The sequence below is a fragment of the Hakea prostrata genome, chromosome 4 (genome assembly GCF_041222555.1).
Source record: "Hakea prostrata isolate BN-2017 chromosome 4, UWA_Hpros_2, whole genome shotgun sequence".
Lineage (NCBI taxonomy): Eukaryota > Viridiplantae > Streptophyta > Magnoliopsida > Proteales > Proteaceae > Hakea > Hakea prostrata.
Window position 1 is genome coordinate 14,425,281 of NC_142603.1, and position 25,859 is coordinate 14,451,139.

The 25,859-nt window shown below is 39.4% G+C and overlaps 1 protein-coding gene across 2 annotated transcripts; it reads left to right on the forward strand.

Annotated features, from left to right (window-relative positions):
- The first annotated feature begins 1,354 nt into the window (after positions 1-1,354).
- LOC149018103 (protein SULFUR DEFICIENCY-INDUCED 1-like) lies at positions 1,355-3,515 on the forward strand. Of its 2 annotated transcripts, XM_089154290.1 has the most exons (5): positions 1,355-1,379; positions 1,471-1,647; positions 1,997-2,209; positions 2,368-2,523; positions 2,938-3,515. In XM_089154290.1, exons 2-5 carry the CDS (start codon positions 1,525-1,527, stop codon positions 3,343-3,345), a joined length of 900 nt encoding a protein of 299 aa, XP_089010416.1. In that variant the 5' UTR covers positions 1,355-1,379; positions 1,471-1,524; the 3' UTR covers positions 3,346-3,515. The 2 variants fall into 2 exon arrangements, with proteins under 2 accessions (XP_089010416.1, XP_089010415.1); XM_089154289.1 differs by lacking the exon at positions 1,355-1,379 and having other exon boundaries at positions 1,410-1,647.
- The last annotated feature ends 22,344 nt before the right edge of the window (positions 3,516-25,859 follow it).

Below are 25,859 nucleotides of genomic sequence, written 5' to 3' on the forward strand. Positions count from 1 at the left end.
TTCGTACCTACATTTCCTCTAAAGAACAAAATCAATAATGGGCTCTGGGGTTATCTGCATAGGCACTGTACTTCCATCACATATCTCACAAATCGAGTCATCTGAATTGCCTATCAGAATATGTCAAAATAGGAAAGAGTTGAATTGACTACTTCTAAACAGGTTTACCTTTTATAGTTTTTCTTCATTTTTGTAAAAATAAAACTACTTTTCTTTATTTTTGTAAAAATAAAACTACTTTTCTTCATTTTTGTAAAAATAAAACTAATTTAAATATTAATATTTTTTAAGAAAAAAATATATTGATTTTTAAGTTACAATAAAATTCTCATATGATTTTATTGTATTGTAGGAAAAAAAAATGGCATTTCAGACACTTAGGTGATATAAGAAGAAAAAAAATATATCTCCTGAATACAAAATTATGTGTATTCTTTCAAATTTGATTATTGACTTTACTTAGAGTTCAAAACATTCGTTCTATAATTTTTCATATCATATTATAATGATGTCATTTTAATGATTTTGAGAAGATTTTTTTTAGTTTTTGTGTGTGTATTTGTGTTTTTTTTTGGGAGGGGGGGTGGGAAGGGGGTTTATTGAAATAAGAATATAATGAGAATAATTGATTCTTTATATACTTGTGGAGAAGAAAAGATCCAATGTTGAATCAGTCTCCAAGACAAATAACAAGATTCTGTAGACCATATACAATATTTTATTTGATTTTAATAAGTAGTATATGTTAATATACCATGTGTCGATTTTTCTATATAAGAAATCTAGTGCAGATATTTTAATGAACTGTAGAACTATAAATGTGAACTCATAAAAGGAAAATTCAAACTCTGAGCTGATGTCAAAAGAGAAAGCAAAATTGAAAATGAAAATTTAGACAAAGTAATGTAACATGAGGAGATAGCTCATATAAACACAAGAAATTTTTTGCAGTCGAGGGATTATAGTCCTATGTTGCCTTGATCTTTTTTTTTTTGGAAATGAGGTTCATCCGGGCCAGCTTGCGCACGACTACATCTTCAAGGCGGTTTTCATATAATTAATATAGGTGGGGCTTCGCCCTTGGCCCCGAGGGGATTCGAACTCTAGACCTCATACGTGGAAGCGTTGGGCTTTGCCAACTGAGCCACCCTTCGGGGTTCCTATGTTGCCTTGATCTCTGGTGCAATTTGTGATCGACCATTAAGATCAATCACAGTAGTAGCAAAATAAATTCAACGGCTAAGGGAGCTCCAAATAATTTGTTGACTTTCTTTTTAGGTAAGACAAAGAAAATGATGACCCATTATATATAAAGGTATAGCTGCAAAAAAGCAGACAAAATGAGGTAAAAGAAGGAAGGGAGACGCTAATAAGTCCAGGTTCATTTCCCAGAGTTTCTGTGTATCTGTAGATCTTAGCGCTTTCCATTTCTCACATTTCTCTTTGTTCGCTGTCTTTTCGCGTAACTAGAGATTCGAGCACTTTCATCACCTGAGACATCATCAAGAATAATCGGAAAAAAAAATGCAAGGTGCAGAAGAGAATAGGAAGATGAATTTCAGGAATGGAGAAAAAAAGGATTCTTTCCATGTTATCCACAAGGTTCCTTCTGGAGATACTCCTTATGTTCGTGCAAAATATGCTCAGGTACCATTTCTATCCCTTTTTCTTCTCTTCATCAGGAAAAAAAGTTTTACTTTTTCTCCTTTCTGCGTTTGATCTGGCTTCTATTTTCCTGGGTTAATCAGGATTCTGTAAAAAACAGTGTTTTGCTGTTTCCGAAACTTTCTTTAGTTTGGTTTCCATCGAAGCTTTAATTTGGTTAGTTTTCAGTTGTTTTTTTGACAACAAAATTTTCATTTTATTGCCTCTATTTTCTGGGAAAATCAGGATTCTGTAAAAAATAGAGTTTTTTTTTTCGTTCTCTCGGCGTGTTTTAATCATGCCCAGGATTTTTTGTTTAATGGTTATGGTGTTGGGGTTTGAGGATTTGCAGCTGGTGCAGAAGGACCCAGAAGCAGCAATAGTTTTGTTCTGGAAAGCAATTAACGCAGGAGATAGAGTTGATAGTGCACTCAAGGACATGGCTGTGGTGATGAAGCAGCAAGAGAGAAGTGCAGAAGCCATTGAAGCCATTAAATCCTTCAGGCATCTTTGCTCCAAACAGGCCCAGGAGTCACTTGATAATGTTCTCATAGACTTATATAAGGTATTTATATTAATTTATACTACTTTTAAACCAATATCCCTCACAGTCCCAAGAGGTTTCTAATCAAAATTAATTTTCTGAATTTTATTAGTTAGTTAATTAAGCCAAATTAGCAGGTTTCATCATCAGCTGACCTTGAAGATATGTATATTTAACAGAAATGTGGAAGAATAGATGAACAGATTGATTTGCTAAAGCAGAAGCTGAGGCTGATATACCAAGGAGAAGCTTTCAATGGCAAACCCACCAAGACAGCTCGCTCTCATGGCAGGAAGCTTCAGGTTTCCATCAAGCAAGAAACCTCAAGGATACTTGTACGTAATATGATCAGATTACCTAACTCAGACTGTATTTTAATATCATTAATGATTAGAAATAATTCGTTATAGTTTGTTCATCTAATGATCATAATGGTAACTTTGAAGATGGACCGCATAGATATATTTTGATAAGCAACCCGAATGACTCGTTTATTCATTTTATAAATAAGTATCCTATGTTCATCTGAGGTCATTGAGAGCTTTGGGATTTTTCATCTTAGAGTTTTGGGTGAGATTTTTTGTAACACCATTCTGGTGATTGGTTGAGAGGTCTCCATTTGTTTGATGTAGTATACCCCATTGTGTGTGAACTACGTTAAATCTTTGTGTTTTTAACTTTTTGTTTCAATTTTAATTGGTGATTTTTGGGTGTTCATTCTAACAGTAACTAACTGAATGGAATGGCAGGGAAATCTGGGGTGGGCTTATATGCAACAAACGAACTATATGGCTGCTGAAGCTGTGTATAGAAAAGCACAGATGATAGAGCCAGATGCAAACAAAGCCTGCAACTTAGGGCTTTGCCTAATCAAACAGGGAAGATATGATGAAGCCCGGTTAGTTCTTGAAGATGTCCAACAATGTAGAGTCACCGGTTTAGAGGATTCAAAGTCAAGAAGCCGTGCAGATGAATTGTTGCATGAGTTGGAATCGCTTCAATCGGCCAAGTTTTTGTCAACTCAACTCGGTCATAACTTGGAAGAAATATTTACAGAAGAGATTGACAAGATTTTGTGTGATTGGACTCCATTCAAATCCATGAGACTTCCCATCTTTGAAGAGATCTCTCAATTCAGAGATCAAATACCATGTTAAGCCCAATTGTGTATAACTTTCTTAGCAGAGAAAAAAATTGAAGGCCAAAGGTTACTTTGTAAATATTGGTCAGGAGAATAATGGTGGTGTGGTTGGTGTCTTGGTAGTACCATTGTTCTTGTCGCAAGAATTCTGAATAATCTCTACCAAAAAATGTATAGAAAAAATTATTATGAGGATCACCTAAGGTTTTTTAAAATTCAATTGAAAAAACAAATTGTTCTATATAGGAATCATGCCAATATACATGAAGAGAATTTGGTTGGATAAGGCTAATAAGGTTTGAAATTTAATAATTAAGTGATATCTAAGCAATGACTTTTTTTTTTTGGGCTCAAGGATTTGGAAGATCAAATTAAGTCCCCCAATTGTACTTGTTCCTTCCTTTAGTTGGTGTGCAAAGACTATATCTCCTTACCAATGATGAGAAAAAGAAAATGAGCTTATATTGGATCAGGAATCCTGTTACTTCTGCTAGAGTTGAAGGGAAGACAACATGCATGCATGTACTTTATTAGAGACTGCAAGTATGCTAAAGGTATTTGGGAAAGATTGTGCCTATTGAACATCGGACTTGGTTCTGCACCAGTAATCATAGGGAATAATGACCCTGTAGTTGGATTCCTTGAAGGCCTATCCCTTATTCTTGGTTTCAACCAAAGGGTGCGGAGGTAGATTTTTGAGAATAGTAGTTGAAATAAAATCACTGACTAGCTCAAATGGTTGGTAAGTTATAACCATATATATACGAAGAGGTGAAATGTACGTGTTGCTGATTAGATGCCCAAGGTGCTGTAGAACCAGGTTAACTTTTTGACCAAATCCACTTAGCTGGCTGTAATTTTGATAGTTTTGTAGTCATGTTTATACAATGCCTTCATTATGCAACAACGTATATATCAACCTTAGTTTGAAGATTCAACCAATTCAACATGGACAGTCTTTTATCTTATTTAGAGTCATCAGGTCTTTTATCTTAAGATAACCTTAGGAGAAGTGGTGAGAAGGGATATGTATAGCTTAGGCCTTATATCTAGCATGACCTTAACATAACTGATTGGAGGGCAAGAATCCATGTAGCCGACCCCATTTAGTTAGGACAAGACTTATTGTTGTTGTTGTTGTTATCTCTAGAGGGTCATGTTGTGACATTTATTTTTAAATATCTAGAATTGAAGGTGTTTGAGCTTTGAACTCCAGGCTTAATTTAAGAGATATCATGTAGAACGTATGCAAGCCAATGGTATCATACGAAATCTTGCATTTTTCAAATATCAGCTGGGCTGGAAATCTCATTCCTGGCCTACCTTCTCTTAATTATTCAATGAAATCCAAAGACTGTGGAGTCTAGAGGGACACGTAGACTGTGATCTGTCCAGACTCAAATGGTCAAGTCAATATATGAATTGTACGATAATATACAAAAAATATAAAAAAAGTCAAATATGTGAGCTGTTTCTGGTAAATCTTAATTTTAATTGTTCTCTAATGTATAATATGACGTGGGCTTTGAGGGGTCATAGATTGAGATAGATTGACTTTTGTATGATCTCTATTGAGGGATTGACTTTTAGTAAAAAATCAGGAAAGGATCCAGATCCTCTCCATTCAGGCGGGCTGTCATCTGATGTCATTATTTATTTATTTTTTCAAATAAATCGAAATGATTGAAGTTTTTCTATTTAGAATCGACCTGACACTTCGGCTGGATTATTCATCACTGCACAAACCTCTTCCTCTCTTTATTCTGCAGGAGGGCGTATAGGCAGGTTGCTATTCAAGTTAAGGAGGTTATTTCATTGTAATTGGACCTAACAAGAATGGAATCACCCTCTCTAGGATTTGAACATATGACATTGCGTTTTGGAGACCCATGTTAATTCAACCAATCTGAACTAAGAGCTCTTTCAACTCTATTGTGAGTAGTTGGATAAAACTATAAAGAAATGATTATTTTTTTCCAAAACACCTTGCATGCATTGCTTATCATGATGGGAGGCCAAGCATTTGGGTGGAGAGGATCTGCACACTTAGGCAAAACAAATTTTAATTGCAGGCCTAGATTCCTTTTTGCTGCAACGACTACTATTAGCAAGCGGTTATGATCTTATCATGTGTACGACAATAAATCTAATAGTTGTGAGAGAAAATGCAGGTACATATGTAAATACTATTTTTTTTTTAAATACATTCAAAAGCTTAGTATCTTATAAGTTTACAAAATGAACCCCCGCTCTAAAACGTCCTAATTCTCGCTTTCTTTCTATATGTGTTGACTACTCTACCTTGGAGCTTCCCCATCCCAACTATTACGTCTACCCCAAATCCTTGTTCTCATCCCATGTTTTCAACCTGCAATGCACATCATCTTTAGGGTTGGATGGCCCCCCTCTGATTTTTTGATATATTTTCCTAGTAAAGAGGAAATTAGAAGAACTTAAAAGCTGAAAGTAGCTTTGTATATAATGGGCAGAAGAACTTTAATGATTGGCATGCATGTACATAAATTTATGAGTGGTTGTTGTCCACCCTTTGTTCTTGCCATAAGAACTTTGAATAATTTCTACTAAAACAAACACATAGCTCATAGTGAGGATCAGCTGAGTTTCTTTAAAATTTATAGAAAACAAATTATCTTAAATAAGAATAATAGCAATACATGGAAGAGAATTTGGTTGGATTAGGTTTATAGGTTTTGAAACTTAATAAGTTTTCTTTCCTCAAAGCAATGGTTTTATTTTTTTATTTTTTAAATATAATGACCAAAATTGTCACATCATGTATATATATATATATATATATATATATATATATATATATATATATATATATATATATATATATATATATATATATATATATATATATATATATATATATATATAATGAAGTGGTTACCCAAAAGAAAAGAAAATAAAAAAAATAAAGTGGTTACCGAAAAAAGATAAAATAAAATAACTTACGGAAAAAGTCATATAGAAGTGTGTTTTTTTTTTTTGGGGGTCATCCTCTAGAATTGTCTTCTTAACAACCCAAAACGTGTCTTATTTGGTAGAAAAATATACATTTTTTATTCAATCTAGGTATGACTATCTTGTTAGCTTGAATTTATGTCAAATGGTGATTTCTTGAGAATTTGGAAGGCAAATTAAAAGATGAAAGTCCCCCTCTTTATCTGTTTCTTCCTTTGTTGGTGTGCAATGATCGTCGCTTCACCAATGCTAGGAAAAAGAAAATGAGTTTATTGGATTCTGTAACTTTTGCTTGAATAGAAGGGAGAACATCATGCACGTACTTAAGAGACTGCAACTATGCTAAAGGTATTCGGGAAAAGTTGTGCTTGTTCAACATCAGTTCTTCACCAGCAATAGTAAGGAATGACTTGTTTTAAATATTGTGAAGATGCATTGAAGTTACCAGTGGACTGGTAGGTTAGAATTGGATGCATTTTGTATTTCTTTAGAATTGGAGAAACCAAGATACTCATGAGAGCGAGTTTACACTTTTATCCCAAACAGAACACAGTGATTAAAGGTTTAATTTTGAATTAGAAAAATCCTCAATACTCTTTTAATTTTTAGGTTTTTTCAGCCATTTGTTTGATATATAAGTGCATTGCTGTGTACAGCAGAGGATGTTTTTCCCTGACTAGCTCGAATAGTTTAGTAAGTTTTAACCACAGTTGTAAGTAGTCAATCATGCTACTGATTGGATGTCTAAGGTGCCGTGTTGAACCAATCCACTCTTTGACTTTCTTTCTTCATCCACCAAGTGATCAAAGGGAATTTTTATGTGGACTTACCTAGCTGTAATTTTGATCGTTCGTTATTCTGTTTTTCGTCCCCCAACCACCCCTCCCCCAAAAAAAGAAAAAGAAAAGGGTGCCTTAATTATGCAACAACATATCACGCTTCGTTTGAGGTTCAACCAACATGGACACTTCTGTATATAAAGGTTCTCACTGAAATCCTCATATAAGTACTAACAAAAAAAGATCTTCATGTAAGATTAAAGAAGTTTGTATCCCTAAGGCCTAAGCTCTTGTATCATCTCTTTTTTAATATAATTCTCTGTTTATTCCTGTCTCTCCTATCCCCAAATCAAAGGGTCGTTGTCGAGTTATGACCTAGACAACATTAATAAGGCTGTATATGATAGGGTGTTGAGACATCTATTTTTAGATTTCCAATAATTGTAGGTGTTTGAACTTTGAACAATATACAATTCCAGGCTTAACGGATATCATCCACAACACAAGCCAACGGGTCTCACACGAAATCATGCATTTTCAAATATCAGTTGGGCTGCTGGGAATCTCATTCCTGGTGAACTGGTCTGCTTTCCCTTGATCAGTAGTGGGGCTTCCGTTTAGGATTTTATGAAAACCAAAGATTGTGGAGAGATACGTAACAGGTGATGAGGTGAGAATCTCGAATGGTCAAGTCAATATATGAACTGCGAGCTGCGAAGTCATACATGCCGGCAGTTCATGATTTCGATCAATCTTCTGCTGGTGGTCATTTATTTGGGTGAACATGGACGACGTTCCAGAATAGAATGAAGTGGAGCTTTTACAATGCTTTGGCTTGACCCTTCATATTTGGAAATATTTGTTTTTCTAATCGGTTCAATTTTGCACAGTACTGTACCGTCAACGGTCAACATCGAAATTTCAACCATTGGGAGCAGGTGCTGAGCATTAAATGTGCAACATTCAAGTCTAGGCCTTTTCTGTTGTATAATACAATATGAGCTCTTATACTTCTATGCTGTCTGAATTGATGGATTGACTTCAAGGCAAAAAAATCAGGAATGGGTCAAGTAAAACAAATTCTAATGGCAGCCCCATCCGGCCATCCCTGTATACTGGAATGTGAGGGGTTAATCTGTAAATTTCTTTGCTTGAAACGTAATAAGGAACATTCAGTTCATGTGGCTTGCATTGATATACATGCACTTTTTATTGTGTTGAACTGAATGTATATGTCAAATTATGCAAGTTCTCACTTTAATCTTCCACAATCTTTTTGTGAATTCACTAGACAGCAGGCTGCTAATTTCTTATGGGGTGAGAAAGAGGAAAAAAAGAAAATTCACTAGATAAGCCAGGCAAGATTCTGCAAATCCAAAAACAAAGGAGGTCTTGGGTTTAGAAATTCAAAGCTACAGAATATGGCTTTACTCACTAAATTGGCTTGGAAGTTATTTTTAAATCCTTCTTCACATTGGGCTAGACAGATGATAGGAATTTAATATAGCCGCTGCGACTTCATGAACGCACGATTTGGGTCAAACCCATCATGGGCATGGAGAGGAATCTTGCAAGGGAGGAAAGTTCTTGAAGAGGGTCTCATTTGGAGGGTGGGCGACATGTGAAAAATTTAAATCTAGAATGATCGATGGATTCCCTCTCTCCCTACAAGAAGAGTTCAAGCTCCTAAACCGGCTGATTGTAGTATCAATTGGGTCCACGAACTCATTGATGAATCTAATAGATGGTGGAAGCCGGATCTAATTTACCAAACTTTCCCTGCCCAGGTGAGCAAAGCCATTTTAGACATAAATTGAGTCAATTCCATAGGGACGATGAATTGTTCTGGGGAGCCTAAAAAAACGGCCTCTTTAGTGTCAAATATGTGTACCACCTGCTCAATAATTTAGAAGAATACAGAGAATCGGAGAAGGCGAGTACTTCACGCCCTCATAGACAGGTACCTAAACAAGTTTGGAAAAATATATGGAGCATCAACACCTTACCAAAAAGATTTCTTAGGGAGATCGATAGCTCGAGGAGCGGCTATAGGAGAAGAACTTAATCATAGAAGAATTGAGGTCGACCCATCCTGCTCATTTTGGGGGAATCCAATGGAAACAAGGGACCATATCATTTTGGACTGCCCAATGGCGAGAATGGTTTGGCTTGGGTCCTCACAATCTTTCATACCTCTGCCCTCACCGTCGATGAGTGATTGGATTTGGAGCTGGTCACACCTAGCAAATTTGGGGAAGGAAGAAAAAGGCAGAGTGACTTCCTTATGTAGCTTTGTGGCTTGGCATCTATGGATGGCTAGAAATGTGAGACTCTTCTCTCGCAAAAAGGATGACCACCACGAAGTGATTGAAGCAGCAGAATGTGATTTCAAAGATATCACAATTGCAGTCAAAATATAACCCCGAGCTCCTCCTCGTCGATTAACACCATAGGAAGAAATGCACTAGGAGCCTCCACCATTGGGATCCTTCAAATTAAACACTGAAGCCTTTTTTAATGCCCAATCAAAGAAAGGGGGTATTGGTTTCATCATCCGAGATCATTCGGCAGAACCCAAAGAAGAATAAATCTCGACCCATTATCTTTCCCATCTGCTGAAATTTGAGAGACAATGGCGATTAGAAACGGAATCCTTCATGTGATTGGCGAAGGCTGTGATCATCTGATAGTGGAAAGCGATTGCAACTCTGTAATACAGTACATAATAGACCTTGAGAAGCCGATCCCATCTGATCTTGAAGTATTGATTTCAGATATTCGAAGATTGGGAAACTCATTGTTAACTTGTTCCTTTTCTTATATTCCAAGAGGCATCAACATTGTAGCTGATGCTCTTGCTTGGAGTGCCTCGTCTATTCCGTGTATGACGATTTGACGTTGCTCCTCTTCTTGGATTCAGGACTTGTGTTTCCTTGGCTCCATCACGGTCTTCTTTTGAATGAATTACTTTCGTACCAAAAAAGAAAAAGAAAAAGAAAAGAACTGGATGTAAATGCTGTTCTTTGGTTTATTATTACAATGAACAATTAGAGATCTTGGGATCTCTATGCTAGGGTTTCTATTTGTCTTCTTCCTCTTTTCACTGTGATGTAATGGCCTGGAAAATAATGTTGGCATGCATGTAGATGTAATTTATGAGTGGTTGATGTCATGGTCGTACACTTGATTGTTGTCCTAATAACTTGAATTATTTCTACCAAAAAATATATAAAAAAACTTATTATGAGATCACTTGAGTGTTTTTCAAATTTAATTGGAAACAAATTGTTACATATAGGAATCATGCCAATGCATGGAGAAAATTTGTTGGATGAAAACTTAATAATTAAGTGGATCCCCTAAGCAATGACCCTTATTTTTTATCAAGTCGGAAAAATAGTCACATCATATATTATTGTGAGAGTAATTGTACCCAAGTAGTGACCCAAAAAACAGAGAGAACTCTATCTCATATAGTTTACCCCCCCCTCCCAAAAAAAATCTCTCTCATAAAATAAAATAAAATAAAATACCGGAAAAAAAATCATGTAGAAGTGTGATTCTTTACCAGCAGAAAGGATGCCTAATTTGGCAGCCCTCGGTTAGAGGGACATTTTTGGTTCAATATCTACGTATGACTATCTGGTAGGGCTTGAGAATTTGGAAGGCAATGTGGAAGGTCAAAGTCCCTCGTTGTATTTGTTTCGAACGCCAGGAAAAAGAAATTGAGCTTATTGGACCAGGAATCTTGTAATTTTTGCTTGAATCGAAGGGAAGCTGGACAACATGCATGTACTTAGAGATTGCAACCATGCTAAATGTGTTTGGGAAAGGTTGTGCCTATTGAACATTGCACTCGGTTCTTCACCACTAATCATAAGGAATGACTTATCTCAAATATTTGTGGATATGCATTGAAGTAGGCAATGGACTGGCAGGTTGGATTTGCATGCACTTTGTATTTCTTATGGAATTGGAGAAATCAAGATACTCATGAGATTGAGTTCACTATGCCTGGTGATGGCTTGGCCTTAATTCAGCGGAGAAGTGTAAGTTTGGACAAGAAGACATGTATAGTCGGCGATGATCTCTTAAAAGTGTCAGGGAAATGTGAAACCCAGCTCTAACCCTGACCCGGAAACCCTGTTGTTTGTAGGTCCAGCAACCCGAAGTAAGGCAAGAAGTCATCTTTGGGTCATTTCTATTGAAGACTTGATGGCTGGATTGAGATCCATGAGTGTTGATGTCAGTGTTCCATTTATGGAAACTGCACCCTGATGAAGATCGGATTAGTTGATGGACTTGGAGTGCTCTCTGTATTGGTTCGAAGGCATTTCTACCTACTAGGTATGTCACTTTAGGCGTGTGCAAAACCCCTTGATGTTTGGACTTGATCTGAGCCTTCAATTCCATGTTTTGAAGTTGCTGTTCTGATTGGTCGACCCATTGGTCGATTGGACCAGTCGACCAATCAATCGACCAATTGATTCTGTTTTTGAAATTTAGGTCGTGGCTACTCTATTTAAGTTTAGTCTCGGGAATACTCCGCCTCATCTGCCTCCTAAGCCTCTGGAACGAGTTAGAACCCTATTCTAATCGATTCCCTTGCATCTTTGGTTGATATCTCGCAAGAACTCAAGTGATCTTCATCCTCCTGGATCAAAGGTATGTTTATGATCTCTTTCCTCTCTATCTCTGATTTTTTCTTTTCTTTATTCTGTTAATGGTTGAGATTAGGAAGAAGATGTTGCACCCTTGCAACCATCTATTCTATGATCTCATCATGTTCTTTGAGATCTATGATCATTATGATGATCTTAACCCTAGCCAGTTGAATCATGGAAACCCTAATCCTTGAAACCCTAACCTTGTGTGGTCATCAGGAGAACCTTTGGTAACCTCCCATGTGAGGGAAACCTCATGGGTAAATTGTTAGGTTGATCTAAATTTAATATTCTATAATTCTTCTTGTTGTAATTGGGCTATCATTAATTCCCTCCCTCCTGTGATCTCAACCTTTTCCATGGGAGCCAAAAAGGGTGAAACCGTAATTTCTTGGATATATGTTATTGACCCTGTTAACATCCAATCAATGTGTTTTCTTTACTAGAATCATAACCTATCATCCTCTAGTTCATTATCCTTGATCCACACTATTTTCCCTTCATGATCTATGTTTAACCTAATTAGGTTAACCTTCTGGTTCCTAAGTTGTAACCATGAAACTTGAATTGATTAATGGTGTCCTCTATAGACTTGGATGCTTCCATTAAAGTTTCCCCCTTATTTTGTACCCCTTTGAACCACCAAATTCGGATTCATATTCTAAAATTTCTAATTCTTGAAGGCTACTGTCTCTGTTGGTCGACTCATTGGTCGATCAGGGCGATAGACCAATCGATCGACCAATGGGTACAGCAACCCCATTCTTGGTCTGTTTTGATTGAATTGTGATCTTTCCTTCTATGTATCTTTCCTAACTTATTGTATACACTTGTTTAAGACTCTTTTCTCAGGTTTAGTCAAGGTCTTACTTGATTCTCTAAGTTCCTTTATGAGTTAGAAGGTAAGGACAATTATCTCCTTAACTACATAGATCACATACTCTCTGGTTTCTATCTTTATGAAACTATGAGTTTTACTACTATTTGTATACTTTTACTTCTGATATACTACTGTGAGAACAATAGCACTTGTTTAGGTTATCTTTTCATTATTCATACTTATATGAATTGGTTATTATCATGTTGTTAATGATTAGATCATGACTTTATATTTTCCTTGGTATATGATGAACTATTGACTGTGTATGTCATGACTGATCTGAGATTGTATTTGATTTGGGATTGAGAGGTGTCCTTTTGACACTTCTGTTCTTGGACATTATCGGAAATAGTATGGGATGTTTCCGGGATTGTCCATCGACGCTTTCTCGAATTATTGATTGTCATACCTAGGGCTGTCTAGCAGTGTTTGGCTAGGATATCCCCGTTATATTAGACCCAAACCGGAAGGGTATTGAGACCGAACGACCCGTGGCAGTAATGGGGATTCACGGGCGCTCAAGACCGGTAACCAACCCGTGAGAGGACGGGAATCACATTGTGGGGGCCATTTATTGGAGGGTTGCATATGGCTAGACTTGGGCTCATGGGCGCTCAAGACCGGTGAAATGATCCGTCAGGGGACATGAGAGCTTCCCTTTTACCATATGTGGATAACCAATAGGGTTGATGAGTTCGTAGTCCGGGACTATTAGGACTCTAGTGGAAAGGATACCAGAAAGGATCGCCCGAAGGCAAGGAATGGAAGTATCTGGACTTGAGTTGTTGTAATTGAGTAGATGACTTGCATTGGGCTAGGCTTTACCCTGACATGCGCCGGTATTTATGCCAAATGGTTGTGAGAGAGAGTGTTGACTTAACCCCTTGCCATGGTTTGTCCTGAGGGATGCCGGACCCACTACCAAGAGGAGCCGTACGCGTGACCTACCCAAAGAAGTACGGTGCGATGACTTAAAGCATGTCTGCCATAGAGACCAGCATACATAGAGTTTAGATGCATACATACATTATTTGTTTCATATTGCATTGCATCTTTTTATGGATTGCTTTCATGTTATTTATGTTGTTATGGATTAACTACCTTACTGAGTTTCTTCGAAACTCATTCATTTTGTACATTGTTTTGTTAGACTATTCTACAGGTACTGATTACTATGGCGAACAGTACGATGAAGTGCAAGCCGGTGAAGCGTACTACACGCAAGGTGTTGGCAACAATCAAGATTACTCTGATGATCCTTCAGTTGATCAAGTTGCGTACTACGATTAAAGACAACGTGGAGGTGGAAAGTCTCAAATGGATTGATGAAATCCACTATTTTGAAGACGTCATCTATAGAATAGAAAACTCTTATGTTTAGTTATCTTTCTTAGTTCCTTTGATTAGTTGTTATTTCTTTTAGACTTACATACTGCGTTCCGTTGTATTTTGTGGAGTGAGTTTCCGCTTCTCTCTCTACTTCTTTTGATATCTTTGGATATCTGGTATCATTCTCCGCACTCGGATTATATTCTTTTTTTGAATCTTGTTTATAATATTAAACCTTGATTATTTCTTGTTTATGATTATGTTATTGTATATGTGGGAGGATGATTTCCTCGATACTTGATCTTTGTGGCTGTGGATCACACTCTCGGGTATGCCAGTTAGGGTACCGGCTGGGAGGATGTGACAGATTGGTATCAGAGCCCAAAGCTCAAGGAAATCATAACCATAGAAAACAGTAACAGAACATTCCTGAGTCATAGATCCAGAAGTGACTCATCTACTCTTAGATATGAATAATAGAACACTTGGACTAGAAACTGTATAATGAAGCATAACTGAATACTTCTAAATAATGCACAATAATTATAGTTAAACAATTGTCACTAAGTGCAATACAAGAAAAGTGCATAATACACAATAATAAGTGAGAAAAAAAAGAACTTCATTAACTTTAAGAAAAGTTTTACAACGATTACATTTGAAAAGCATAAAAGGAAAATCCTAAGTACAGTCTATCTAGGTGATCTCCTCTGATCTCTGTAAGCTCTAAAGTCCTCTGATAGCTGAGTCACCTGATGCTCTATCCTATCCTGTCGTGACTCCATCCTCTCATACATCTGCTCCTGTCTGACCTCCATCCTCTCCAGCATGGAAGTCATCAATCTCATCTGTGCACTAAGATCTGTAGTCTCTGGAACTGCATGAGAAGGGCCACCTGTCTCAAAGTGCGATGAAGGAAACTCGTGATGCTTCGGCATAGCCTCATGCATCTCTGTATCATCTCCGGCCTGATCATCACTATCAAGACTGATATCCTCCTCTCCATCCTCTGACTCCTGCTCCTCATCCTCTATCTCATCATCCTCCTCACCCTCTAGATCAGGAGATCTCACAGTCTGTTGCAGCCTCATCTGACGAATGGTTCAAGTCCCGATAATATATCCTCGTGAACCAGTGTCCACTGGTGTATCCTCGAAACTCACCCCGAAATGCCTAAAGATCAAGGTCAGTAGCCTCCCATAGCAAAGGTTCCGCATGCTAGGCCGCAGAACCATATCCAGCATGACCTGCTGAATGATGTAAGAAAGGTCGATCTCGAAGCCCATGTAGATGCGGTAGATGACTAAGGCTTCCATCACTGTGACCCGATGGTGATGTCCAGCCTTCGGCATGATGTTTCGGCCAACGATGCGACCGATGATCCGTGTTGAATCTGTCATCCACCCGCTGTTGCACGGAGTGAAGCATCGGTGACTATCCCACAGTGTGGAGCATATCTTGCGCAACTCATATGGCATCAAGTAGCTGTCTATGTCTGCCCCTGCAGGTATCCATATGCACTGATCTGGGTAGTGAGGGACCCGCAAGATCTTAGCCAGTGATCTCGTAGAGAAGTGGATCCGAGTCTGAAGGACCCTGCTCCTGAGGACAAGCCGAAGTGGATGTCCTGGACCTCTAGCCTCCTCGGTATAGGTTAGGTTGCAGAAGAACAACCTCACTGGCTCTGGGTAATATGGTGCAACAGCAAGTAGCCCAGTTCAACCAAATGATGACCGGTTTCATGACTCTGCATAATGAGACTCGTGCAGGTGTTAATGGAAATCTTCATGCTGTAGCCTCGAGAATGCGGGAGGTTTAGCTGGAACTCCTCATACTCGTCTAATGGAGAGTTTTCTGAAGATGCAAGTGCCCAGCTTTACTGGTGTTACCAAGGACCTCTTGTTTCCTAACAAGTGGCTTCGTGAGTTGGAGAAGGCTTTTCGTTATTTACAATGTACGGAAGCTCAGAAGATTTTGTTTGCTGAACAGAAGTTGCAACATGAAGCTGATGCTTGGTGGACCTCTACTCGGCCTGTTTTGGAAGGTTTGCATGCAGGTGTGGTAACTTGGGAGTTGTTTAAGGAAGCTTTCTGCATGAATTATTTTCCTGAGGCAGTGAAGGATGCGAAGGAAGTTGAGTTTATGGTTCTCGCGCAAGGATCTTTGTCTGTGTTGGAGTACCAACAGAAATGCGAGGAGCTTCATTTCTTTGCTCTTGATTCTCTGAAGCTTGATCTTGCCAAAGTGAAGAAATTCTTTAAAGGACTGCGCCTTGCCATTAAAGCTTACCTCACTGTCCAGCCTATAGTGAGCTATGCTCAAGTGGTGCAGAACTCGAAGAAGTTGGAAGAAACTGAGAAGGAGAATGCTCGTGTGCAAAGGCCCTGGCAGCCTAGGAACCCTGGATTGGTGGATTGTAATGATCGGCGATTTGTGAGACCTACACCCTATCCCACTCCTGCTTTTCAGCCTAGGAGTGTAGGTCAGAACTCTGGTTTTCAGCAGCCCGGCCAGTTTAAGCAGTATGGCGGGAATCGACAACCTGTGAATGCGAGTGCTAGGCTAGTGAATTCGAATCCAAGGCCATTGGTTCATAAGCCCCATGTTGCGGCTACTTCAGTAGGACTTAGCAATCCTGGTTGCTTCTACTGTAAACAGCCTGGTCACTTTGCTGGTGAATGTCCGAAGAAGCCTGTCCAGTAGCCTGCCCCAGTGGTGAAGAGTGCCCCTGCTCCTCCCCCTGGTAGAGTGTTCAGTATCTCCAGTACTGAACAGGATCCAAGCCATGAAGTGATTACAGGTACATTGTTAGTCGCTTCTATTCCTGCATTTGTTTTATTTGATACGGGTGCATCTCATTCGTTAATATCATCTGCATTTATCAAGAAGACTGACCTAATCTCTGAGAAATTGTCTAGTTTTTTATTGATTAGTACACCTACTGGTCCTGTTGTGAAACTAGATAAAGGGTTAGTTAAATGTCCTGTGTTGATTAGTGAGAAGAACTTGGAAGCCAATTTGGTACTTCTTGAGATGAAGGACTTTGATGTTATTTTGGGTATTGACTGGTTGATGACCCCACAAAGTTGTGTTTCTTTGTTCCTCAAGGAAGATCCAGTTCCATGTTTGTGGAAGTCCGGTTTTTGAATTTCAAGGTGAGAAAAGAAGGGTATGTAGGAAGATACTGTCCGCACTGATGCAAATCTATGCCCTAGTAGATGATGCTTCATCTGAAGGCAAGAGTAAAGTGGAGAAAAGAGTTGACGAAGTCAAAATTGTCTGTGACTTTGTTGATGTCTTCCCTGATGATCTATCGGGAGTGCCTCCAGATAGGGATGTTGAGTTTTCTATTGATCTCATCCCTGGTGCCGCTCCGGTATCTAAGGCTCCGTATAGGATGGCTCCTACTGAGCTGAAGGAGTTACAAAACCAGTTGAATGAGCTCATTGATAGAGGTTTCGTACAACCTAGTGTGTCACCTTGGGGAGCTTTGATCTTGTTTGTCAAGAAGGATGGTAGTATGCGTCTGTGCATTGATTACCATGAGTTGAATAATCTGACTATCAAGAATAGATACCCGCTGCCCAGAATTGATGATCTCTTTGATCGGTTGAAGGGTGCAGCTGTGTTCTCAAAGATTGATTTAAGGTCTGGATATCACCAGTTGAAAGTGAAGCCTAGTGATATTTTCAAGACAGCTTTTCGAACAAGGTATAACCATTATGAGTTCCGAGTCATGCCTTTCGGATTGACTAATGCTCCTGCAGTGTTCATGGACCTCATGAACAGAGTCTTTCACGATGTGCTCGATAGTTTGTGATCGTCTTCATTGACGATATCCTGATTTATTCGAAGAGTGAAGAAGAGCATGCAAGGCATCTAGATTTCACTTTGCGAAGACTGTGAGAAAAGAAGCTTTATGCTAAGTTTAGAAAGTGTGATTTTTGGCTCAATAGTGTAGTATTTCTCAGCCATGTGGTTTCAGCTGAAGGTATTCGTGTTGATCTTGAAAAAGTCCAAGCAGTGGCTGATTGGGAAAGACCGAAGACCGTGACGGAAATAAGAAGTTTCCTTGGATTGGTGGGTTACTACAGAAGGTTTATTGAGAACTTTTCTCGGTTGGCTGCTCCTATGACTAAGTTAACTAGGAAAGAAGAGAAGTTTGTTTGGTCTGAAGCTTGTGAGAAGAACTTCCAAGAGTTGAAGGATAGATTGACAAGTGCCTCAGTTTTAACTATACCTTATAGTTCCGGTGGTCTAACAGTCTATACTGATGAGTCAAAGATTGGTTTGGGTTGTGTACTGATGCAGCATGGTAAGGTTGTAGCCTATGCTTCTCGGCAATTGAAAGATTATGAGCGGCATTACCCCACTCATGATTTAGAGCTTGCCGCGGTGGTTTTTGCTTTAAAGATTTGGAGACATTACCTCTACGGTGAGAAGATTGCCATTTTCACGGATCATAGGAGTTTGAAGTACTTCTTTACCCAAAAGGAGTTGAACATGAGGCAAAGAAGATGGTTGGAATTGGTTTCTGATTATGATTGTGATATTCAGTATCACCTTGGGAAGGCAAATGTTGTTGCAGATGCTCTTAGTAGGAAGATTCAGAAGAAGACTTTGGATCTGAATACTTTGAGTCTACCTTTGTTGTCTTTTATTGAAAGTTTTGATTTGGAAGTTGTCCCTGAGAATTCTGATTTTGTTCTTTCTGCCATGACGGCAAGATATGGTCTTAGAGATAAGATTGTTGCTCTACAAACTTCTGATCAAGAACTTAAGGACAAATTTGAGAAGATTTCTTCGAATCCTGAGTCAGACCTCGACTTTGGTATATCCATGGATGGTGCTTTATTATTTAGAGGTAGATTGTGTGTGCCGGCAAATGATGAAGTTAAGAAGGAAATATTGAAGAAAGCACACCAGTCGATCTTTACAGTACACCCTGGAAGCACCAAGATGTACAAGGACTTGAAGGAACATTTTTGGTGGATTGGTTTGAAGACTGATGTTGTATGTTTTTGATTTTAATTTTGAGAATAGTAAAGATGAAAGAGTGCAACACCCCCACCAACAACCACCTCACCCCCCCCCCCCCCCCTCCTCAAAGGAAGTGGAAATACATTTAAATTCCTAGACACGTTTCCCCCGGACAACAAAAGCCCAAAAACCACCGTGGGTGTTTTTTTGTTGAAAAAAACCACCCCCCCCCATCCCCCTCCAAACCAAACCCCCCCCCCCCACCAGAAACAGCAACGTTTTTTTTGTATTTTTTTTTACTCCCACATGGTGTGCCAATGTGTTGTAACTAATATATCCATTGCCGGTTTGTACCAGTCAAACCAATCTCAACCGGGTTCAATTGAGATATAAAGCTAAGATGATCGAAGACGTCCAAAGAGGAGCAATGATCTGATGGCCATGATTTAAAGAGTATTATAAGCGGGAAAACTAGTATAAAAGCGGAGGAAGATCCGTGAGAAGGTAAGTCTCTAGAATCAACCAATACTCTAAGCTCACTCTGATTGAACTCCATTACTAGCATTCCAAAAGCTCCAGAGAGAGCTCGGTGAACACCATTGACTCCATACTGACTAGATCGTCGGAGACGAGACGCCGATCAAGACGATCGGCTCCGTTTCTTACTGTGATTCTGTGTTCTTTCAGGAGTGAGAGGTTGATTGACTGAAGAGCGAGTCAGATCGATCCAAATCTGAGTGGATTGGTGCGAAGGATTACGGTTCAAAGCCTCCGGCAATTTTAGCACCAACATTTGGCGCCGTCTGTGGGAATTCAAGTCAGAACAGAAGCTATGGCTCAATCACCTGAGCGAGAGGGGGAATTACCGATAGAAATGGCGGAAACAAGCCGAGGGGAGCCAAGGAGAGTAAATCCAAAAAGAAGAGCGAGAGAAGTGGTTCCGATACCGCAAATTCCAGTGATGCAAACTCGACAAAGGCAGAGAATGCTGGAAGATCATTCTCCATCTCGTCCAACTGATCAGTTTGAAAGGCAAGAGAAACAATTAGCAGATACATTGGCGACATCTCGTCCAGAGTTAGATCCAAATCTAATTGCTTTGGCGGTTTGAGAGCATGCAAGCATCAAATACTGGAGACACAAAATCTAATGAGAACCTTCATCAAGCGGATCGGAGTACATCCCGAGGAGAGAGTTCCGGTTTTGTCGGTTGGAAGATCTCGAACTCTTTCCCGAGCAAAAGCGACTTCTCCCCAAACTCTCGGGTTCAAAAATCGGGAGGAAGTCGAAGGAGATCATTTCGAAGGAAGGATCGGGAGAAAGTGCAGATCCAAACTATATTCCACTAGAGACGGAAGATCGAGAATCGTCCGGAGATGATCAATTGAGTCATATCTGGAGCAAAAAAAGGGGAGGCGTTGGGAATTGGAGAGATAAGAGAGAAACAGGAAGATCGGAGATTGCAGATCCGAAGTTTATGGATCGGAAATCAGCAAAAGATTTCGCGTCCTCGATGATCGATCCAACGATTGGTGAATAAAGATGGCGGAGAAAATACTGAGGAAAATAATGAACCAGAATCCATTTGCTAAAGACATTATGTCAGCACCATTGCCGCGCAATTTTAAACTTCCGACATTCACGATGTACGATGGAAGTACAGATCCAATGGAGCACCTGGCTCAGTTCAACTCTGTTATGATGCTAGCAGGTAACTCTGATATTTTAAAGTGTCGCTCATTTCCATCTTCCACGAAAGGATCTGCAACAACCTGGTTCTTCACTTATTGCCAGACTCCATTAAGGATTTTAAGGATTTGACGAAAGTATTCTTGTCAAGATTCCAAAGTAGCATGAAAAGCAGCAAAACTGTTGATAACTTGGCTGCAATCCGCCAAAAATCGGGAGAATCAGTTCGAAATTATATGAAGAGATTCAATCAGGAGTCAATTCAAATTAAAAATTTGAATGAGGCGGTGGCATATGACGCTATGTTCAGAGGCCTAATAGATGAACATCTTCTGGAATTCCTGATTATGAATAAACCAGCAAACATAGCAGAATTGACAACTCGCTGTAATCAGTATGCAAATATGAAAGACATCCTCCAAGCAAGAAAAGAAACTGATAGCAGTGGAGTTAAAAGAAAAGATGAGGGAGTTGTGAAATCTGATCAGAGAGATCAGAGAGAACGAAGGAACAGCAGGAGCTTTTCAAAAAATATTCCTGATCGTCAATACAGAAGGGATATTCCCAAACCATTCCAAGAAAACTACACTCCTCTCAACGTAAGAAGATCGGAAATTCTGATGCAAATTCAGCACCAGGGATTTATGAAATGGCCATTACCTATGATAGCAAAGGCGGATGAAAGGAATCCGAATAAATTCTGTAGATATCACAAAGATCATGGTCATGATACTGATGACTGCAGAATTCTAAAATATGAAATTGAACGACTGATCAACCAAGGAAGATTAGATCAGTATGTTCAAAAAAGAAATGGGGAAACCAGAAGAAATGTTGCTGATCAGCCGAGAAGGTGGAACAATCGAACACCAGCAAGAGAAGAACAAGCCAAGGGAGATTTTCAAGTATAACTCTCCGAGAGGAAAATACTAAACAACGGGAAAATCGGCGATTCAACGAAGCGAGTCCCCGTCATGACCATCCTGGGAAGTTTGGACTTAAATTCAATTTCAAAATCTAAGGCTCATGCCAGGTATGTGAATTATGTTGAATCTCATGTTATTCCTAGAAGAATCAAAATGATGAAGGAAATAGTCTTCACGGAGGAAGAAATGGAAGGAATTCAAGAGCCACACGATGACGCAGTTGTGATAGTCATTGAGGTGGCGAACAGAGATATTCATAGAGTTCTGGTAGACACGGGATCATCTGTAGACATCATGTCTTACGAAGCTTTTCAACGATTGAAGTTGGATACGGTCAAGATAAAACCTTGCAGTACAAGACTATTTGGATTTTCTGGAGAGTCTACTTCGGTAGAGGGAACTGTGGAACTAACGATAACACTTGGAACACATCCACAAACGGTAACTACAGTTACCAAATTTTTGTTAATAAAAAGTCTGTCAGCATACAATATAATTCTGGGGAGACCAACGTTGAATACTATTGGTGCAATAATTTCGACAAGACATTTGAAGGTCAAATTTCCAATAGAAAGTGGCATTGGAGAATGCAAATCAGATCAGAAAACTTCAAGGCAAAGCTACACAACTTTTTTGAAGGATTCGAAAGCACAAGGTAAGGCACTTGCCTTTCTTGTTGAGAGTTCCGAGATAATAGAGATGAGGAAAAAATTCAAAGAGGTGAACCAGTAGAAAAGCTAGAAAAAATTTGTTTTGATTTGGAGAATCCAGAAAAAGGGACCATGATAGGAGCTGATCAGAGCCGATCAGGATAAGCAACAATTGAAAGAATTTCTCCAGCAAAACGCAGATGTCTTTGCCTGGTCAGCACAAGACATGCCGAGGTTTAAGTAGGGAGGTAGCGAGCATTGTTTATGGATAGATAAATCTATCAAACCGATAAAGCGAGAGACGAAGGAATTTCTCATCAGAAAAGCATGATGCAATTAAGGTTGAAGTGGACAAACTTAAGAAATCTGAGTTCATTGAGCAAATCGAGTGCCCAAGGTGGTTAGCAAATGTGGTAATGGTGAAAAAACATAATGGAAAATGGCGAATGTGTGTAGATTACACTGATTTGAACAAGGCATGTCCCAAGGATTGCTATCCTTTGCCACGAATCGATCAGCTAATCGATGCCACATCGAGTCGGCGAGATGTTGAGTTTTATGGATGCTTATTCGGGTTATAATCAAATTCTTATGAAAAAGGAGGATCAACCTCACACGGCATTCATGACCAATCGGGAAAGCTATTGTTATAAAGTTATGCCTTTTGGGTTAAAAAATGCTGGTGCAACGTACCAAAGGGCAATGAACAAGGCTGTTCGTGATCAAATTGGAAGAAATATGGAGGTTTATGTAGATGATCTTCTTGTAAAAAGTCAATTTAAATCTGATCATCTCGTCGATCTGAGAGAATGCTTTGATGTATTGAGGAGAAATGGAATGAGACTCAATCCTGAGAAGTGTGCATTTGGAGTTTCATCTGGTAAATTCCTAGGTTTCATGGTCACACAGAGGGGCATTGAAGCAAATCCGAGAAAAAATCGGGGCTATCTTAAATATGACGGCTCCCGGCGATATGAAGGAAATTCAAAGCTTAACGGGAAGAGTTGCAGCATTAAGTAGATTTATATCCAGATCGGGAGATAAGTGTGCACCATTCTTCAAGGCTTTGAAGAATCTAAATGCACTCAACGAATTCAAATGGTCGGAGGAATTTGTCAAAATTCATTTGAAGAGCTAAAGAGGAGGTTGACCAGATCCACCGTTTTATCTCGACCAAAGCCCGGAGAAAGCTTGCGAGATATATCTATCTTCTTCAAAGGCGGCGGTAAGCGCGGTGTTAATCCGGGAGGAAGGTCTTGTCCAAAATCCTATCTACTTTGTAAGCCATACATTGTTAGATGCAGAATCTAGATATCCGGAATTTGAGAAACGGGCTTTCGCCTTAATAATAGCGACCCGGGAAGCTCCGGCCCTATTTTCGGGCTCATCCAATTATTGTTCTTACTAAGCGGCCTTTAAAGAAAATACTGCATAAACCTGATCGCGGGGAAGAATGGTATCATGGGCGATAGAGTTAACGAGAACATGATATAGATTATAGACCTAGAAGCGCAATAAAGGCACAAGTTTTGGCTGATTTTATTGCTTTGAAAGTATTTCATCACCGAGAGGAGGAAAAAGATTCTAGTAAGGCATCTTACGTATGGACCTTGCATGTAGATGGGTCAAGTCATTCGCGAGGATCGGGAGCGGGAGTGATTTTACAAAGTCCGTTCGGATTTGTAATTCAAAATGCACTTCGGTTTAATTTTCATGCTTCAAACAACGAAGCGAGAATATGAAGCTCTTATTGCGGGATTACGACTAGCTAGATCTCTCTGTGTTCAAAGCATCGAAGTAAAAAGTGATTCGAAGCGGTGGTCGGTCAAGTCACGGGAGCGTATGGTGCGAAAGATGATCGAATGGTCAGCTATCTTAAAAAAGTATCACAATGTAAGGAGTGGTTCACACAGTTCTCGATCACAAGGATATCTCGAAATCAAAACAATGAAGCGATTCTCGGCAAAATTGGCATCCGCAAAAATCTGTTTCTATTCCACAAAGCTGTATATTATGAGGAGCTAGATATTCCGGCATATTCGAGCCGAGAGATAATGGAAATTGATGCGAGAGATATCTTGGATGGATCCTATTATGCAATATCTAAAAGATGGTATTCTTCCTGAAGATAGAGAAAAGGCGGAGAACTGTAAAAAAGAAGAGCTGCCGGGTTTATTCTAAAAAATGAGTTATTATATAAAAGAAACAGTTTACGGGCCCTTTGTTGAAGTGTTTGGGACCCTACGATGCTCTTTATGCTCTATCTGAAGTTCATGAAGGAATTTGTGGAAACCACTTAGGTGGGAAAGCTTTGGCATATAAAATTTTAAGACAAGGATTTTATTGGCCACGAATGCAATCCGAGGCAATTGAGTATGTAAAAAGGTGTCATCAATGCCGATTCATGCACCAATTCGGAACCAGCCAGCAGAGCGGCTAACATCAATTCTTAATCCTCTCCCATTTGCTATGTGGGGTATGGATTTGTTGGGACCTTTTCCTGTTGCAGCTGGAGGGAAAAAGTTTGTGGTGGCTGCAATCGATTATTTTACGAAATGGGTAGAAGCGAAAGCCTTGGCAACAACTACCACGAGTCAAATTGAAAAGTTCTTCGAGAAATCATGTCATATTCAGATATGGCCTACCAAGAGATTCTCTTGACTGATCACGGACCACAATTTGACAATGAGAGATTCAAGGAATTCCGTGCAGATTATCATATTGAGTGCAAACACTCATCCGTAGCGTATCCTCAATGCAATGGCCAAATTGAGGTAACAAACAGAACACTTTTGCGGGGGATAAAAAGGAGGCTGGATGAAGCGCATAGTCTGTGGATTGATGAACTACCTCATGTATTATGGGCATATAGGACTACGGTCGAGAACCCCAACAGGTGAAACACCTTTCGGATGGCGTATGGATCGAAGCATTGGCTCCGGTGGAAGTTATGGTGGGATCAAATAGATATGAAGGATTTGATCCAATAACTAATGAAGAGGGACTACGGGCAAACCTCGAATTTTTAGATGAAGTCGAGAGAAAAGGCCTTATACCGTAATATGGAATATCAAAGGAGAAACAACGGCGTATTATAATGCTCGAATCAAACATAAATCTTTCGGAGTAGGAGATTTGGTTTTGAGGAAAAAATCAGCGTCGGATCCAAGGAATTGTGGAAAGCTTTACGCAAGCAGGGGAGGGACCATATGTGGTAACAAAAGCTGTGAGCAAAAACACATCTTGGCTGAAGGACTCTCATGGAAGTTGTTTGAAACGACCGTGGAATGTAGTTCACCTTAAGAAATATTATCGGTAGAAAGAATTTTCTTGTATTCTTGGAGAATGCATTTTATTAAGCGGGGTCATCCAAAGTTTCTTTCTCGTTATTAAACCAAGAAACATTAATGTGAACCGGTTTCTTCGATCAAGCCATATCAACGCTGATCCGGGGTCATTCCTTCCGAGGATGATCCCGACTTTCCGAATCGGGAGGCCCAAGTGGCCAGCCTTCCGAGGCCTGGTCATGCTTTCCGAAGCTGATCACGGATCATTCCGTCCGCCGAGGATGATCCCGACTCTTCGTGAGTTAGGCTCAAGTAGCCAGCCTTCCGGGCGTGATTATGCTAGCTGATCCGGATCATT

What these genes read in the sequence shown, in the direction of transcription:
- LOC149018103 (XM_089154290.1), top strand. Translation starts at nt 1,525, where the DNA reads ATGCAAGGTGCAGAAGAGAATAGGAAGATGAATTTCAGGAATGGAGAA. An exon ending in TTCGTGCAAAATATGCTCAG is followed by an intron (nt 1,648 to 1,996) that starts GTACCATTTCTA and finishes GAGGATTTGCAG; the next exon opens with CTGGTGCAGAAGGACCCAGA. An exon ending in AAGAAACCTCAAGGATACTT is followed by an intron (nt 2,524 to 2,937) that starts GTACGTAATATG and finishes ATGGAATGGCAG; the next exon opens with GGAAATCTGGGGTGGGCTTA.